Raw genomic sequence first — 19,957 nt, 5'->3', positions numbered from 1 at the left:
CAGCATTATTATCTTGGTAAAGGCAGAATATTTCCATTAGATCTAATTAGATGGTGTTGTTTGCTAGCTTGATGTGTGGAGCGATGCTGGCGTTTCATGTGGCTAAGGTCTGATGTGTTGAATCTCAATGTTTTTTTTTCCTCATCATGGGATGTTTGGACAGAGCATTTGGGGAAATGTCTTCCTGTGAAACAGTGAGAAGGACCACACGATCAATGCCATGTTTGTGAGGCCAGAGGAAGTTGCAACGTGTTTGATTTATAGCACAGTACTTTTAAATGTTGTCCGTTCCATCGGTATGATGTCATAATTCCTCATATTTGTCATATGCACCCCTAAAATAAACCAGTTCCATTTGCATGACTAATGAATTTATTTAGTGTCCAAAGTCACAATCAAACAAAAAAAACATTGTCAACATCTTACGTAAAGTTCTTCTTTCATTGGTCAACATGTCCACCTGTGGTGTCATCAGTCAAAATCCTGGTGTAGAACATTTGAGGAATGGAGGTCAGTGCGAGGGTGGCGTGAACGTGCACACGCAGCAAGAAAAGCATGGTGAAAAGTGTTTGTTTGCTGCCCGGCAGCGTGTGACGAGGCTTAGCGCTCCAGCCGTTACTAAGCTGCTTAGGCCAATCAGGTGGCAGATATTTGCATCGACCGCTAGATCAAGTCGTAGTTGTGATCACTTGTGTATGTATGTGTGTGTGTTTCTTCCGGTAACATCCGTCCCCCATCATAGCGAGGAATTAGCATCCAGGCATTGGCTTTAATTATGAGGCTATAAGGCTTTGGTTTTAGCTGTTGTCGATGATTTCCCATGATGCATCAGTCTATCAGGAGAGAGGGCAGGAGCTTTCCAATATGCTACAAAAAATGTTTGTGATGTTTGGCTGAATTTCATATTGCTGTCATCATTTGATAATCTGTTTTTTTTACTACTCCCAAGCTCCCGTCGGATTATTTTGGGACAAGACTCTATCATCTACCATCACACGTTTTTTGTTGTTGTTGTCGGACACATTCATCTGTGCGGTTTTGAATCCTTCGGAGTGATGACTTGACATAAATGACATAACAGCATTCAACTGTGCTTTGATTTTAACTTTGGTTGGAGATTAAAGAGACCAGCTAAACAATGTATTGAAATGAATTAAACAGTATGTTTTCCTGCTTTTCCTTTCTTGTAAGGTATGTAACAATGTACGTTAAATGCTAATTAAGTGCTAAATTAGCCAGAGGACCTATTAACTGGCGCACTTGCATTTAGCCTTCATTTAAACCATGCCAAATTTATGACCCTGCCTCTTACAGCATCGTGATTGAATTGTTGTATTTTTTATTTCAATTGGTCTTCCTCAGGCTGGTGGCGAGTGGTTAGCGCGCAGGCCTCACAGCAAGGACACCCGAGTTCAATTCCACCCATGGCCATCTCTGTGGGGAGTTTGCATGTTCTCCCTGTGCATGCATGGGTTTTCTCCGGGTACTCCGGTTTCCTCCCACATTCCAAAAACATGCTAGGTTAATTGGCGACTCCAAATTGTCCATAGGTATGTATGTGAATGAATGAGTGTGAATGGTTGTTTGTCTATATGTGCCCTGTGATTGGCTGGCCACCAGTCCAGGGTGTACCCCGCCTCTCGCCCGAAGACAGCTGGGATAGGCTCCAGCACCCCCGCGGTAGAAAATGAATGAATGAAAGGTCTTCGTCAAACTTTTGAAAGAAATGAATGATGAAAACCTAGGTTGTCACTGTGTACTCTTATAAATTTTTGAGAAACATTTTTTTCCACTTATGATGACCTTTAGAATAATGAAAATAATCATGTGGTATATTGCATTATGGCCATGTTCAATAAAAGATGTCATGCTAACACACTCCCTTTTGGCTAATGTATGTAGATGCTGCATTATTTGAAGTGTTTAAAGAAGGAGGCGCCATGGGTGCACAGACGCCAACACAATTGTGGTGTTTGTAATCAAATGACCACGTTGGCTCGTTTGCCAAATTGGTGCTAGCGGCTCCTCGAGTGGATCTTGTCACCTTCGGCTAGTAGCAGCCTTTGACGCCGTCGCGCCGGCTGATTGAAAACGAGCTTCATTCGCCCGCGGCGTCTGCATGTTTATGCATGCATGACTTTCTCCCTGCCCCGATCACCAAATGAAGTCCTGAAAATGGCATTCGGACCAAATATCTCATTTGTTATTTGTCGCATCGTGGCTCATACATAATAAAAGCAATTCTCGCCGCGTCGTCTGCTTCCGTCTTATTCATTTGTGAATTTCTCACTGATCCAATCTGCAACTTTGCATGAAGTCTCTGCTGCTTTCCAGCTGCAATTATGCTCACTTTAATTTCTTTGCCTCTCGTTTTATACATAAAAATATAATTGCTCACGCCAGCACTGAAGCCTTCAGGCCTTGTTATTGTTGTTTAAAAAACGTCTTCAACATTCATATAAGAGGCCACAGGAGGACCTACAAACAAATGCATTAGATGTGAAGAAATATGCAAATCCTTTTTTCAGAGGATCAGCATTCCAAGTGGACCTTTGGCCCAGCTTATTTGCTCAGCGTTAACTCAGTGATTGGACTTGGACATAAGAACTACGTACGTCATGCATTGGATGGGTGCTGACCCTTTTATTAAAAGTACAGTAGAACTTCAAAGGTCAAACACAATCCATGGTTGACCTCGGATTTGTTGTCAAAAATGTGTTGTCAGCAGCATATGAGACGTAATAAGACAATGTGTTGGTATTTACATTATTATTGTTACAATTGGGACTATGTTTGTCTTGGACACTGGAAGGGGCGTTGCAAGGGAGAGAGAGAAGTCTTAATCATGAGTCACTTCTTAGTCATCACTTCTTAGTTACTACGTTTAATAGGAATCTTTATCCTTGATGCTAAGACTAAAGTCTGAATAGCTCTACAGCAGTGGTTCCCAAACTTTTCACAGTCGGCCTTCAGACATTTAGACTGAATCCCAATTTTAGCGACATCAAATCCCTTTAGCCTTTCCCCTTCATCTTACCCCTTCCTCTGCCCCTTCGAGCCGAGGGCCAAGGGGAAGAAGCTACTAAGAAATGGGACACCACTTGATTCTCATTACATCATCACCCTTCACCGCTTGCTGGCTGCGACATAGGCAGATATTGATATTCATAATCAAAGTTTCTTACCATAAAGTAAGGCACATACATTTGCACATGATTTCATTACCGATACCAATACCAATACCGATCACATACATGCAGTGTAAATGTTTAAATGTGCTACTGGCTATATTAGGCGTCACCAAGGTTTTTTCTTATGAGAGCTACTTTTACAAAATGGTGGCGCTCATCAGTGGAGGGGATCGGCATTTTAAAGCAATTGTCGGCCAGTGTCGATACAGTCCCTTTTCACTGATATCGGCCGATACGGATCTGTGGTGCATCGATCGGTGCACCACTTATTTTTACAAATTGTGACATTTATTGCAAAACAACAAACAACTCTAATAAAGACCAGCTGTAGAAAATGTATCACATATACAAATGAAATAGAAATAACGGTATACAAATGTATAACCGTGTCAAGCATCATTGCAAGGTTTACAAACCTTCCTGTTTTGATCTCGCTCTCCTCCTGTCGTTGAAGTTCTCTCTCAGACTCTTTTGGAAGAAAGTCCAGAATTGCATTTTGTTGCACTTGACTTTTCTATACTGGGATTGCTGCTTTTGAATGGTCCTGGAGTGCTGTGTGGTGTGGCAGAGGGCTGACCTCAGCTCAGCTTCTCCTGCAGGAATGACACATATGCATGGTAATGGTAAAAAAATAATAGATTCCAAAACTTCGATAATGTGATCTGCTGTCCACATACATTTTTTATTTAGCTCACGTCCTGACCATCCATACTGTATGCCGCATACAGTAAACATATCTCACCACTACCTTGTGCTGCTGATTGTGATTATATAAAATGCAAACAGTACAGTACACTTCAATAATGTAGATTCCTAGGCCTGTCAAAATAAATTATCGCATTGCTATAAATTATTGTAGATAGACACAATTTTTTTGCCCATTTTTCATCACGGTACTCAAGGGTAGTAAAAACACTTATTTGTGTAATGCAACATTTCATCGACACACACTGATGTTAGATATGAAGGGAAAAATGTGAGTGTTTTGACAACTTTCCAGATTGTCTCTCTATTCACAGATCTTCACACACACACACACCAATGACCTGAAAGGGCCTCACACGTCCTTGAGTTTATGTAATCACTGTTTTATTTTTACAGTTTTAGGTCGACTTAATGTGTTCCTTTCAAGCTCATAGTGTTATGACACCTCTTAGATCAGGGGTATCCAAAGTGATTTTTAGACACGCTGCTCATTTAAAAAAAATTACCCTTAGTATATTGTGGAAAATTATATTAATTCATTATTAATTACATATTATTAGATATTACACTACTTTATCTATTCTATTACACACAGCTAAGATGTTTTGTTCAGATTTTCACATATATTGCCTATAGCAGTCCCCCGACATCCTTCTCTTTTCTATTTATCTGTATGTGTTTGGAGCCTGTCTAAGATGCCGCATCACAATTTGTGTGTGTGTGTTTTAGTGTGTTTGTTGTGATGATGTGGTAGTCTGTGAATGAGTGAGGGGGTGTGGGGGTCATTTGTTTCATCCCATCTGCCATCTGTGGGCACAAGGACCCCTGGGAAATGCAGTTCAGCCTCTTTACCCCTCCTCCCTGTTTGCATGCGTGTGTGTGTGTGCGTGTGTGCGTCAGTCAGCATGTCATTCTTCATCATCATCACATGAGGAGGAAGACGTGACACATCTGTCGCCTTTTACATCGCATCCCCTGCTGCTACCAGTCAATTAGTTTTGAAGCATCCATTAAAACCAATATGTAGATTTGATTAAGGTTGGCTTTTTTTTCTTGTTTTTAAATGTAATGTATCTTTATTTTTGTCAATATCGACAGCTTGTTTTGTTTTTTCAGAAATAATTGAATCTACTGAACCACTTTAAGTCGACTGTGTTTACGTCAACAACCGATTTATGTGGAACAGTTCATCAAGTCCTGGTCCACCATGAAAAGTGGCTAATGGTTAATTTGGGGCTTTTAAACTTACGGCGGTTTGGTTCTCCTTATGTGTGGATTCTTGTATTTTGCTGAGTAATTTCGTTGTATGTCTCGACTACAAAGATTTTGTCTTTCCTTGTGTGGCTAACAATGTGAAACAATTATTGACCTTTAATGTTACTTTATTATTTGATAGCAGCAGGAAGTTGAGACGGTGGTGGTTGTTGCCTGTTGTTCAGTGGAGAGTAAACGCATTGTACCACTTATCCTCCACTCCTGTCTCCTTTTCAATCACATCTCCACATTTGTGGACCCTCCACATGATTAATATGTCAACCGACAACAGCGTGGCGATGAATAACACAAGATGGCCACGATGGACCTCCACTTCCTCTCATATTGTAGAAACAGTATGACGCAAAATTTGAGTGCTTTTGACACCGTGACTGTTTCATAGCATTGTATAGCTTGGAACCGGTAACAGGCCAATGCCTAGTCTGCATGAGTGTTGTCATGGCGACACAACCTTCATCTGTACATGTCACTGATAAGAAGGCCTTCATTGTGGTTCCAATCTCTGCTGTGCTTGGCTAACACCTACTCCTCACTGCCTCTTTCTCTCTTTTCCGCGCCGCTCCTGCAGCCCATCGAGCCCACTTGGCGAAACGTTAAGTGCATAATGTGTGATCTCATGTTCTGATGAGCCTCTCCGCGCACAAAAGGACTGAATGGCTCATGGAAGGGGTGGGGCGGGGAGGCGCAAATGAATAATGCGGCACACACAAAACAAACACATGCTCTCTGCTGCTGCCTTTGATGCGCAGTGTTGATGATGCTCGTCCATTGAAAGCTCAGAGGAGGCGGCCGTTGACCGTCTAGCCTCTGTGCTGACCCGCCATCGCCGGTAATGTGCAGCAGGTGTCTTTGTTGTCGTGCTGAACAGTCAGGTGTAATAGCATCCTTTGATACGCCGTCATGTTCATGGAGCACAACAGAAAAAGTTAAAGCGATTCTCCTTACAATTTACAGTTCCGTTCAAAATTATTCAACCCCCATTGCAGGAAAGGGTTTTCGGAAATTGGAAAAAACATTTAAATCATATTTATAATAAAATCTTACAAGGAGTTCTAAAATAACTAAATGCAACCAAAATGATAACACAATATTTTTTACAATATTTTTTATACAATTACAATACAATACAATACAATACAATAACAAATGCCCTTTTAGTGGTTTGCTCACTGACTAAATTATTCTACCCCTTAAAGGTGACCACTCGTAAGAACAGAGGTTTCAATCAGGTGTTTTCAGTCAGGTGTTGGAAGCACCTGTAGATGTGGACAGAACCATAACAAGCAAAAATCCAGCAGATTTAAAACGACTGTAATACTCAGCTCCTTCTAGACAGTCACTGGTGAAGTCCATGGAATGGTCAAAGAAGTCAAGAGGGAAGGTAATTTCTTTACAGAAGCAAGGACAAGGATATAAAAACATAGCAAAGGAATTCAACGTTTCAAAAGACACAATCTGAAGCATTATTTGCACCTTTAAAGAAGAAGGGAGTTGTAGCATGAAAGCCCAAAAATGCCAGTAAACTGGAGGCCTTTGCCCATGAGGAATGGGCTAAGATTCCTGTTGATCACTGTAAGAAACTTTATTATGTTTTACTTTATTATTGCCAAAGGTGTTCTACTAAGTATTAAAGACGTATGTGACCAAGGGATCGAATAATTTTGTCAAAGTGGTAATCACAGAAAGGACATTTGTTGATATATTACAAAAAATGTTGTTGTGATTTAAATTGCATTTGTCTAATTTCCAAGTCCTTCTTTGATCTTATTATAAACAAGATAAAACAATGAAAGGCAAACTTGCTAAAATGCATTATTGCAGTTGAATCATTTTGAACACAACTGTACATATTGTTCAATGAATACGTCTCTTTGCAACTGTGTCGGTGGGTCACATGACCTGCATGCTGGCTTCCTGGCCATGTGTCTGAATGGAACAGCGGGTCGTTTGGGAGCAATCAGTGTCAGCGTGGTGCCAAAGCAAACATCTTCCAGCAGTTGGCGAAGACGCTACCAATTAGGCATCACCCTGAGGTGGGTGCCACATTGCGAGTTTGTGTGAACGTTTCTGAGCCCTTAAACCTCAACAAAGTCTTACTTCTGCTGTCTGTTTGTGTTATTTATGCAGGAGAAGCACCATTATGAACATTGTCTTTGTCTGTGAGGGATGGGGATAAAAAGTTGAACTTGAAGTTGAACTGTAACATACAGTATATGTACACTATATTTATTTGTTCAATCTCTTCTTTTAAAGCACTCTTGGGTGCCATTATAGCTGGTAGTGGTGTTCTTTGCTGTGGTTGAAACAAGCCGAAGAAGGACGGCACCAAAAGAGCAGAATCTGAGGCTCAGTGCTAAACATGCCATATTCAAGTATAAAGTCAAGTCCAAAGTGAACCCTGATGCAGTATTATTATTAGCATGTCAATATGTGAAAGCAGTTCACACGTGCTAACTTTGTCAGCCTGGGGAGCATCACTCCATGCTAACTTCGCCACCCTGGGGAGCCTCACTCCATTCTCTTCCTGTGTCCCCTTTCCTGTTTCTGAGTGATTTTCCAAAAAGGGGTACCAGAAAGGGTGCCGTCACTTTGAGACGCATGACTATTAATGGCTACCGAAAATTGTAATTGTGGTTTTATTTCATTTGAACATGCATCAGATTACAATTGAGTGCATCCCATAATCAGTTCCCAGTTCCACATGTCCAGAAGGAGTAGGAAGAAGCAAAGCTTATTAAATCCTACCCCTCCATCTGGTACTTTTACAATCAGTAACTGTTACATTTGTTCACTTCCTGCTTTTCATGATACAGTTTAAGGTTTTTTTTGTTGTTGTTTTTTTTTAAATAATGTACCACGTACCGAAGTAGGAGGTGATATGAGCATCCAATGCCATAATGGGTACCATAGTAAGTGTCAATATAGTGATATATATAGCACATCATGACTGGTTCAAGACTCTTCATCCTTGTATTTAGCAAACATCAACTGCTTGTATTGTTTCTTGAATTGGCTCATCGTTGTGCATTGTTTGATTTCCTTACTCAATCCATTCCATAGTTTGATTCCACATACTGAAATGCTATGGCTTTTTAACGTAGTCCTAGCATAGAAGTGTTTTAAATGTACTTCTTCCCTGAGATCATATTTCTCCTCTCTTGTAGAGAAGTATTGGATGACATTTTTAGGTAATTGCTTATTTTTAGCCTTATGCATTATTTTAGCTGTATAAGGCTAAAAATTGTACTTTTATTGTAGGCACCGACCAAATTTTGTAGATGCTACCAATTACCAATTCACGCAAAATCAGAAGGTACCATGTTTTGGTGCCACAACACTGCACCTAACATTCAATTCACAAGAGAAGAAGACGAAGCCAGAGAGAGTATTTTCTGTCATGCTCACACTGGGGAACAGAAATGTTTGATCCCCTGATGTGAAATTCTATTGAGAAACTGATAATGTCTATTTATCTGTACTGTACAGAATGGAGAGCAGTGAAGCACACAGGGAGCGTATGTATCAAGAGTTCATACATGTTGGCAGGTCTGCAGAGTGCCCGCCCCACTATTCCTCTCCTCCTCCGTCCCTCACAAGATACTGTCTGTTGCCATCGTTTGCATCATCTGGTCCAGAGCAGCCATGTTCCCTCTGCTGGCGGCGACGAGTGCAAGATTGCGCTGGTGTGCGCCCAGAGGAGCTTTTCACACAAGTTCTTTAACGACCGTCTGAAAGCGATGATGTTAATCTCGCCCGTCTTTCAGCTGTCAGCTTCTGGAGGAGTTATGATGGTGACACACAAAGGTCTACAAGTGTCATGTCTCCCTCCACTTTTTCATTGTTTTCTTTCCACTACAGTCCATGCTGGGAGAGTGTACCAATACTCTTCTCTAAATCAGAGATGGGAAGTGACTGGTGCTCTGTGAAGAGTGAAAAGACATTAGGAGCAGATAGGAAGATGCAAATCACGTCTATGCTCCATGTTGAAGAGAGAGAAAAAAGTATGGGATGAACCCATATGGATGGAATCTGATGCTTTCTACATCTAAACTGGGATTGTTGTATCAGTTAATGTTAAAATCTCTCATGTTCAAGTGGGAGGTTATCTTAATTGTGCTCCATCTTGTGGCCAAGGGGATAATTGCATCAATCCAACGAAACAGTGTTGTTCATCTGGCATGGTACATTAATTAAAGCATATTACTGTATTCATTAAGCATGAAACACAGCAAATCTTGTTGCAAACTGTCCTTCTCAGTTGCACACACACGTGATGTTTAAAAAAACATTTTTAATATCCGTGTCTCAGCCTTCATTGCAAATGTTCTCTTTGATTTCTTTTCTTCCTCTGTGGTGTTCTTTCATCCTCCCTAATGTATTGTGTGTGTGTTTTTCTCTTCATCTGATTTAATAACCTCACCATGTGCTCTTGGCTTGTTGGTTGCCATAGCGACTACTTTCTGGATAGTCCAGTACACCGAGGCTGAAGTGTGTGTGTGTGTGTGTGTGTGTGTGAAGCGCAGTGATACTTTCCACGAGTAATTGCTCTGCATCAGCCATTAGAGGCAAGCCATTTGCACTCCATGTTGGAATGATGGTATCCGCTGCAATGCTTACATATGTGTTGGCATGTGTGTGTGTGTATGTCTGTGTGTGTGTGTCGTTGTGTATCTGAGCAAGAAGGGGAAGCGGGCTCATTTAAAGCTGGTGTATTTTAAGAGTGACTTTTGCTTCAGAGTGAGTGCTTCTTTAAGACAACAAAGGTGTGTGTTTGTGTGCATGTGTGTGTGTTGGGTGGGGGTGCAACGGCATTCATCAAAAGTCTTTTTCACGGCTCTTGAAGACAAAAGGTTAAACATTAAACCTATCTTCCTTGTGACCTCCTTCCAACCTGGCCTTGGCCCCTCCCCCTCCCCCCTCCTCCCCCTCCAACCTCTCCTCTCCTCCTCCTCCTCTCCCTCCGCCTCCATCATCATCTACCTCAGCTGGTGGGCGGTGAGTTCGACCTGGAGATGAACTTCATCATCCAGGAGGCGGAGAGCATCGGCTGCATGGTGGAGCTGCTGTCCCACTGCGAGGTGACGTGCCAGGCAGAGATTTGGAGCATGTTCACCGCCATCCTGCGCAAGAGCGTGCGCAACCTGCAGACCAGCACTGAGGTGGGCCTCATCCAGCAGGTGCTGCTCAAGATGAGCACCGTGGATGACATGATCGCAGGTGAACAAACACAGCATGCCACTTACATGAGTTAAGTTACATGAGCGGTAACCTGCAAAGATACACAAAGACAGGGTCTCTGTCTCTACTAGCGCACCTTTTTGAGAGCATAACTGCGTTCACACTGACAGACTGACAAGGACTCATTAATGAGCAGTCTGATACCTACGTATATCAGATTATCGCATAGTTGCTCATTTTCATCTGTAGTCAGGAACTAAGTACACAATGTACACAAATGCAGTGAGTCAACAGCATCACCTCCTTACTTACCCCCACCTCTCCACAACCACAGCCTATCCTCACATACACTATCTGCATTGTCATGCTGCTGCCATAAAGGTCTTATGTGAGTGATGATTTGCTATAAGAAGTCGCTCGTGGGGGTTGGGACGCTCGCTGGAGGCATAGTGCGAGTAAAAATGGCTCCTTTAAGAGATGATTCATTTGCGTAATTGATGCCTTCCCAAAGCTCTTATCCTTCAACATTCTTTGACTCTGCAGCAATTTCCCTCTGTGAGGGTTTTTTTTTCCCACCTCAAAGTGCCTTTTCACAAGCAGCCACACAGAGTTGAAGCTGCCTGGTTCAGCAGCGGGGCGTAAACATCGGCTTTAAACAACATGAGAACATCGAGATGGTGGCCATGTTTTAGTGCTGACAACTTCCAGTCACCTTCCTTCCAAAGCCTTTAGATGAAGTTCACCGCACACTAGAACAACCTCTGTTGTTGTTGGTGTGAAACAGCACAACACACACTCTTACATGAACATGTTGACCTTGACTTTCCTTTAATGATGCCTGCTTACATGAACATGTTGACCTTGACTTTCCTTTAATGATGCCTGCTCGCCCCCCCCCCCCCGTTGGAAGTAGTTTGACTTATGGCTGCAGTAGCAGCTAGCATGCTGCGGCTCTCAATGACCTACATGCATTGATCACACCCGCACAGCACAGTGAGTGCTTCATTTTCTCTAATGAAATCTAGTGCAGCACTATTCATATCTAGCCCGCCTAATGGCACAGAAGAAGAGCCTCTGTAAGCAGACTGGCTGGCCGGCCTGTAATGCCGCCATGTCCTCGCCTGCGCTGAGTGAAAGTCGAGCCAGCAGCGAGGTCATTCAGGGCACACACACTGTGCAGACTTTTTATTCATTATGTTTTGAGATTGGAGGACATTTTTACCAGAATGTGAAGATTCTTTCAGCTACATACACATTCCATTGTCCTAGTTAGGCTAATGCAGCTTCTCAAATAGTGGGGCGGTTCCCCCTAGGGGGGCACAGTGAACCTGCTTCTTCTTCTCCTTTTTTATGGTGAAGTATTATAATCAATATTTGGTTCGTCAGATAAAATATCCTTTTTTTTAATTCACAAAACTAAATAGCTTGTAAACTGGGGACCTCCTGAATCCATTAAGAGTCGTCCATAAATCCTTCGATTAATGGATTGTATAGAGACATACCCCGGGTATCACAAGAGCAGCAGGTTGACAGTGCGTCTCTGAAACAACGACAAAGCCTGGGTTGCCGCTGAAAGGATTGTCACGCAAGACTGAGGACGAGAATTGATGTAAATAGTAGCATCGCATACATTACAGTCTTCAAATTCATTTTATTCATTATGTGTTGTGTAAAACTAAGACAGGAACAACATCAAATTAAAAGCACTGAATGAATACTACCCCAGCATACACCAATACGAACTTGTAGTTTGTTTTTCAGAGAGAAGATTATACGTGGCTGTTTGTTGTCTGCGCTAGTATGCGATGAACAAAATAAAAAATAAAAAAAAACACTCAACATTTTACCTTTATGCGTTCCCACATAGTATCAGAATTTGGGACCAAATATGAGGTGAAAGAAAAAGTGTGAAAATACAGTATGTATCTGTGCTGCGTGGGTGAAAGTTAGATGGTGCATTCAAAGGCTGTCGAACAAAGTAGGACAGGTCGCCACTTGCAAGAAGCTTCCCTACTTTCCACCCTTACAGGTTGCTCTTCAGCCGCTGCTATTTCAAGGTAGTACTGCCCTTCGGCTATGTGGCCAAGATGGCCACTATTCAGGGTGCTAAGTGTCGAGCATTTTGACCATTTTAAGTGTAACATCCAGCATCCCGAGTGCACTGTATTTTGCCATGCTTCCAGGTGTGAACAAGACTTAAAAGGGAACTGCACTTTTTTGCAATTTTGCCCATTATTCACAATCACATATTTATTTTCCTTTTCTGTGTGTTATAACGTGAGTTAATACGAGCTAGCTAACATTGCATGACATTGGGACACAGCTGTTTTGATGCTCAAGCCCTCACAAAAAACTTAAAAGAAAACGCTAACAGTGTTCCATTTCCATAAGTGACCTGTATATAAACCGAGCTACAGTGATATTGTTATTGTAGCAGCTAACACGAAATACTATATTTCTGGGTGGACTAACACAACGCCTCTCTATATAGGCAATAATGGCGCTGACACGTCACTCGCAAAACCTCAAGCTGCTCCATAATGGTGCTGGTACTGTGTTGTTAGTTTTGAAAAGGTCAGGGTGGAGGGTTGTGGCAATAAGCCGTAAAGTTGGTCAACTTTGAGATTCCATATGCTACCAACAAAACAACAGGGCACACTGATGCAGTGGATACACCGGACAACTTAGACCAGACGACATCGTTCTGAAGACTCAGCAAGATGCTCGTTTGTTCTCTTTTTACATGAGGATTATTTTCAATTTACCAGCTCAACAAGGAGGACACGTCTTTGCTGGAAGATACAGCTATTCCATCCATCTATTCCAACTACCTGTTTTGTGTGTATAGTATATGTTTCACTATAGCCTGATCTGCCTAGCACACAGCAACATTATTCTCTGCCTGGGGGATGGAGACGTTTTACCTTGTTGACGGAAGTAGCGTTAGTTCCCATCAATGGGTCTCAAATATCACTGTGCCTTGTTTTAAATCATCAAAATAAGTATTGTTATTACATGTTATCATCAATGTACTTGTTCTTGTATGATCACAGCATGTATATAAATCGATTATTTATTTACTATGATTTATTTTATTTCGTCATCGAAATGCATTGTTATCTGGCTCGTATTAACTCGTTTTCTGGCGTTGTAATGCACAGTAAAGGGAAATAAATATATGTCCATGTTTCATATAAGGATTGTGAATGATTCCAAAAGAAGTGCAGTTCCCCTTTTAAGTGTAAGTATGCCGAGACACAGCCGTGGAGTCAAGTAATCCCTCACAATATCATGGTTCGATTACACTGGGGAACACTCAAAATGTTGCATTTAAAGTAAGACTTGTTTTTAGTCAATTTAAGTGTGCTGAGTTCAAATCTGAAGTTAGTTTTTTTCTGCAAGCTACAGATTTTATGCAATCTTTAATTTTTATTAAAAATAGAAAAAAATCGAGCATTATTATAGGATATTGCAATGTCAGCCACAAATCAGTATATTTAACAAGGCAAAAGAAACAGAACATTAAAATGTGATTTTAGATTAAAGTACACCATTGTTAGAAGTGCCATATGTTTTTCTGGAAGCGTTTCTCAGAAAACAGTCTTTATCGCAACGTGAAATAAGCATAATTTACAACGTTCTTCAGATAAGAGTCAATAAGAGTCACAGCTAATAACGCTTATCACTTTCTGTCAGTACAGTATTTTAGTCAGGCAGGAATTTGCGTTTGTAACTTTTGCGTTTGTACATTTCATCTGGGCAATCTCGTTTAATACTCCAGCAGTAGTCGGCCATCATACATAGCGACCTTGGTAGCGTTCTTCCATGATCTTTAGGTCTTGGTGGAACCGCTCTCCTTGTTCGTCACTCACAGCCCCCAGGTTTTCAGGGAACTGGTCAAGGTGGCTGTTCAAGAAATGAAGCTTGATGCTCATGTTGCACCTGAGAGCACGAAAAGCGAGGAGCATTCTGTTCACAAGTTCATTGTAGTTCTCTGCCTTGTTGTTTCCAAGGAAGTTCTAAGCGACTGCCACAAAGGATAACCATGCTGCCCTCTCCAAGGCGGTCATCTTGGCAACAAACTGATCATCACGAATGAGGGTTCGAATCTGTGGGCCATCAAACACACCTGCTTTGATCTTGTCGAACGACAACATTCACCTTCGGTATCCAGTGCCTTGACAAATTGTTTCATCAAACCTAGTTTGATGTGCAGAGGAGGAAAGATGATCCTATCTCTGTCAACAATTGGGTCATGTGTGATATTTGGCATGCCTGCTTCAAGGGTTTCACGAACAGGCCAGTCCTTCTGGACCCAGTGTCTGTCTCGTGCTCGACTGTCCCACATGCAGAGGAAACATGGAAACTTGGTGAAACCTTTCTGTTGACCAAGAAGGAAGTTTACCATTTTCAAGTCTACACAAATGATCCAGTTGTGCTCACGATATTTTAAGAATTCCATGACCATTCTGATGTCATCATAGTCTTCCCGCAGATGAACTGAATGACCTACAGGCACTGCCCCGTAAACATTGCCATTATGCAAAAGAACACACTTGAGACTGCGTTTAGAACTGTCTATAAAGAGCCGCCATTCAGTTGGATCATAGTGAGGAACACCCAGTTCTTTGAGAAGACCTGGGATATCATGGCAGTAAACAAACTGTCTGTCTTCAGAAAAGAAGGTCACAAAAAGCTGGTCGCGCTTTCTGTAATATGACACTTTAACAGTGTGATCAACAAGATTTTTGCCTTGTAATCTTGATGCCAAAAGCTCAGCTGCTTTCTTTGAAAGACCTAAATCCCGAACTAAGTCATTCAGTTCAGTTTGGTGAAGAGGCTTGGGGACTGGGGGAGATTCAGTCTCTGAAGAACATTCCTCGGATTGTTCCCACTCAGTTTCTGGCAATTCATTGTCACAACTGTCTTCCTCGTTCGTATCATGTCCAATGTCTTTATCGTTTAATGAAGGCAAACCTTTGAAAACTGGAACAGGAATGGAATCTATGTATATAATCTCAAAACGCATAGATTTGGGTTACGTAAGTTCATATATTTAGACTATTTCATCTATCTCAAATTGCATGAAAACTAGAGCTTATGGAGAAAAACTAATTTCAGATTTGAAATCAGCACCTAAAAATCATTCAGAATCAGTTAAAAAATCCAATGCAACAGAAAGTTGAAAAAATATTGTTCCCCAGTGTTATCACTCCCTCACCATATCACTGTTTTCCAGGAATTAATTCATGACCTCTGGCAGATTTTTTGTTTGACTGCGGCTTATTATTAGTCAAAAATATGCCAATATAAGCACATTTTTATTATTCTAAATAAAGCATTTTCAAGCATGCAAATCGTTAAATGAAGGAAAATACAAGGCCTGGATACATGTGGGATACATGAAGTTATTGTTCAGTGTCCTCTGCACTGATTGGCTCACCACCATGCAGCATCCACCCACGTTGTGTCTTTCACATTTTTCTTACATTGTTGTTACACAGTGGAGAGTATCTTCTCTCTTGTGAGTGGGTGATTTGTGAGAACGTTCATCTAAACTCTATAATGGCTTCTAAACGTACTGCTCTCATAATGTTAAAAGAATTTAGAAGGTTTTAAACACGGTTTCTATGCTCCAAGTACAAAAGTATTTCATATAGTAGCATTGATTCATATACAGTATCACAGAAATTCATCACGGTCTGATCTGGAAGCAATTAACAGTGATAAACAAGAGATTACAGTAACTATCGGATTATCTGCCTTTTCTGATTTGAAGCTAACTTGTCAGTGTGTGTGTGTGTGTGTGTGTGCGTGCGTTTGCAGACCTGCTGGTGGACATGTTGGGAGTCATGGCCAGTTACAGCATCACAGTCAAAGAGCTGAAGCTGCTCTTCAGCATGCTGAGGGGCGACAACGGCATCTGGGTGAGCGCACACGCACGTGCACCCGCATCACAATGAAAAGGTTCAGGGTTGGAGAGTGTGTGATGTTTTAGCGAGATTTCGCTGAATTTAGCCGCCAGCTGCCTCCTCCTCCTCCCCCTTCTCTACTCCACAGACAGATAGATGAATGGAAGGTTGCTGTGGTATTGATGAGATGTAGCTGATTGAAGAGTTATTGATCCAGTGGTTTGTGGTGGAGGTGTGATGTCACAGCCAGTGTCTCTACACCCAAGAGTGTGTTTCTCAAAGTCAATGACAATTACTCTTTCCTTCCTCATCCATCTTCTCATTCTCCGTCTCCTTGCCATTATTTTCCTCCTCACTCACTCTCTTACTCCCCTTCACCGGACTGATTCTCTTCCTTCCTTGCTCATCATCATCCCCATCCACATCATGCTTCTTGGCCTCATCCTCTCATCCTTTTCTCCTTATGCTATTGGTTCTCCTCTTTTGGATGATGATCCTCTATATTTTCATCCTTCTCCTCATTATTATCCTCCTCACTGTCGTCATTTCCGTCCATTCTACTTTTCCATCCTTCTACTCCTCATCCTGATCCTCACCTTCCTCTCATCCTACCTCTACTTATCACCTCCATCACCCTCCACATGCTCATCCTCCTTCATCTCATTATCATCCTGCCTGTCCTCACCCTCCTCCTTATCTATCATTTCTCTCTTCTTCATCACTCTGACCTGCATCAATCTTCCACATCTCCTCTTCATGCTTCTCCCCATCATCATTCTTCTCATGCTCCTCCTTTAGCCGAGACACGCCATCAAGTTGTTGTCGGTGTTGAACCAGATGCCTCAGCGCCACGGCCCAGACACCTTCTTCAATTTCCCAGGACGCAGTGCGGCGGTATGTCCCAGGAACACTTTAGTCACCTCATGTGATCTGACGTGAGTGAGCATGTGAAGAATGAGTGTATTTTTATCTTCCCCGCAGGCCATCGCGTTGCCGCCAATCGCCAAATGGCCTTACCAGAACGGCTTCACCATCAACACGTGGTTCCGACAGGATCCGCTCAACAACATCAACGTGGACAAAGACAAGCCGTACCTCTACTGGTCAGTCAGGCTCGAGTCATGACTTTTGTCTGCATGGTTTTGTGTTTCTGGCCAACTAACACATCACACTCATCATCAGACCTGACAGAAAAAACTTCACACTGATGCTGTTGGGCGTCATCTGGTGATGTCTTTTTGCCCCTAGTCACACTGACTAGGGTGGGATTTACTGTAATGTTTACAGCTAATTTGAATGCAAACACCCTCTCAACTACTGAAAACAGTAGCTTTAAGTCGCTCCAGCTTATTTTGACAGCTCCTCTGTCTTGACCAGCTCATCAAGTCCTGGTGAACCATGTTCTTCATACCAGGACCGGGTTAAGTCATCATACATGGGCCATTGTCGTCAACACACACAGCAACATTACCGCAGCAGTTCTGTTAGATAAAAATATAAAATATATGAAAACACAAGAATTCAAATAAAAATATGCACAAATGGAGGAAAACCATGTCAATATAGTATGCCAGAGGATGATAAAAAAAAAAATACAATTAAGCATGCTGCGTGACAAAAATAACCCCTGGCCGCACTTTGGACACCCCTGGTCCTGAGGTCATATCCGCATCTTTTGGGGTCTTCTATATCTTTTCCAAGATGATTCTAATTGAATCACCACCGCCTTCCTTTTCAGTTTTCAGTTCAGATGATGTCTCATGAGGTGAGGTGATATGAGAGCTGTGAATGTTGCCGTCCTGATTTCCAAGCGTGTCATCAGGTGTGTGCGGTGCTGGTCCGTGTCCAGACTGCTTGAAGCCTCGTTAGCTTTGACTGTTTTTGAGTTGACCCCCTTTACTTGCTTGATTCCCTTCCTGCTTCTGTCCCACAAGAGAACACAATGATGGATGGAGAGAGCTCAGGCTCCTCTGTTTCCTTGGCAACTGTTTATCAGGTGGCCTTGGCAGGTGAGTGGTGGGAGAAAGGGGAGCGCAGTGTGTGCCCTCCTCTCCTCCCTCTGGCCTGGGTCTTATCACCCTCTAGCAGACGCTTGTCCTCCTCCATCTTGCTGGTGTGATAGTGGTCTCCTAGTGGAAATAACATGTAGCGGACACTCGCCTGGGAGTAGGAGGAAGTTATATTTGCACCCAGGCGCTGAAACATGGCTTGTCCTTCTAGGGCTTTTTTAAGCAGTGAGATGTGTTCTGCTCTGGGAAGAAAAAATGTTGGATGAGGCTGTAAATGGAGGCGAATGCAAAGAGAAATGGGAAAAGGTGATTTTTGTCAGGCTAATATTCACTATTTCTCTTCCCCTAAACTCCAAACTCTTCCAATCCACTTCATGTGTGCAAGGAGCTCAATTTTGGTGTCACATGTTAATTTTGTGTGCGTCATTCAAGTGTTGTCATGTCAAAGGTTCAGACGGGTCAGTACATGTCATCTTCAGCAGGTGGACCTCAAAGTGTCTCACAATGCTTTTCTTGCTCATTTTGCTCCCAACTCCCATGACATCATGAACCAGCTCCTCCCTTGTCATTCTGGGCTGCTCCCTCACATTTCTCACCGGGTGTTGTGTAGGTCTACAACCTCACAAGGGTTGCGGGGGAGGCTGGAGCCTATCCCAGCTGTCTTTGGCAAGAGGCGGGGTACACCCCGGACTGGTCACCAGCCAATCACAGGGCACATATAGACAAACAACCATTCACACTCACATTCATACCTATGGACAATTTGGAGTGGCCAATTAACCTAGCATGTTTTTGGAATGTGGGAGGAAACCGGAGTACCCGGAGAAAACCCACGCATGCACTGGGAGGACATGCAAACTCCACACAGAGATGGGTGGGGGTGGAATTGAACTCAGGTCTCCTAGCTGTGAGGCTTGCGTGCTAACCACTCAGCACCATGCAGCCCAATCTAATCCAAATGAATTCAATTTAATGAAGTTGCCATACAAATGATGGCCTTTTTTATCTGTGTAAGTGTGTGAACAGAACAGAACAGAATCAGGGGATGAAATACTTCTTTCCCCCCACTGTAGATACAAATCCCAGTGAAATGAGTTGAAATTGTCCCAATTCCCTTGCAGTTTCCGCACCAGTAAAGGAATCGGATACTCGGCTCACTTTGTGGGGAACTGTCTCATCGTGACCTCGCTCAAGTCCAAAGGAAAAGGCTTCCAGCACTGTGTCAAGTACGACTTCCAGCCACGCAAGGTACGTCTCCGTAACGCACGCAGCACATGCCTACAAGCTGCTGGAAGATGAACATCAACAGAGTATACAGTGGAACCTTGGTCATCCATTCCGGGCGGTCTCACTCTAATCGAAACGGACACTACCCCAATCAATAATTCCCATAAGAAATGTAAATCCTATTAACTCATTCACTGCCAAAGATTGACGTCTCTCCACGTATTTTGCTTGTTTTTACGGGAGCAACAGATTTATCTTGTGTGTGAATTTCAGACTTGGAGGTAATGTATTTCTGTCCCAGCAGGGGGCAACAGTTCTATTATCCTCTGATCGGCTTGGATTATGAAATGCACGCTAATAGAGGGAAATGGCGACGAATCCAGCAGAGACAAAATACAGGCGAAGGATAGTGGTGACGTTGGTGACGCTGTTGTTTGTCTATAAGTAGACACAGACGTCT

At 42.5% G+C, this 19,957-nt stretch overlaps 1 protein-coding gene across 14 annotated transcripts in view; it reads left to right on the top strand.

Moving 5' to 3' along the window:
* nbeaa (neurobeachin a) overlaps window positions 1-19,957 on the top strand; it is an 81,269-nt gene that overhangs the window by 19,255 nt on the left and 42,057 nt on the right. For all 14 annotated transcript variants that reach the window (XM_058086034.1, XM_058086033.1, XM_058086042.1 and 11 more), the window contains exons 2-6: window positions 10,157-10,388; window positions 16,176-16,276; window positions 17,060-17,155; window positions 17,243-17,364; window positions 19,392-19,518. In XM_058086034.1, coding sequence (XP_057942017.1) covers window positions 10,157-10,388; window positions 16,176-16,276; window positions 17,060-17,155; window positions 17,243-17,364; window positions 19,392-19,518 — 678 coding nt within the window. The remainder of the gene's footprint in view (window positions 1-10,156; window positions 10,389-16,175; window positions 16,277-17,059; window positions 17,156-17,242; window positions 17,365-19,391; window positions 19,519-19,957) is intronic.

Source organism: Doryrhamphus excisus, chromosome 11 (assembly GCF_030265055.1).
Source record: "Doryrhamphus excisus isolate RoL2022-K1 chromosome 11, RoL_Dexc_1.0, whole genome shotgun sequence".
NCBI lineage: Eukaryota > Metazoa > Chordata > Actinopteri > Syngnathiformes > Syngnathidae > Doryrhamphus > Doryrhamphus excisus.
Note: the sequence above shows the minus strand (reverse complement) of the source record. Positions and strands in the feature narration are given on the sequence as shown.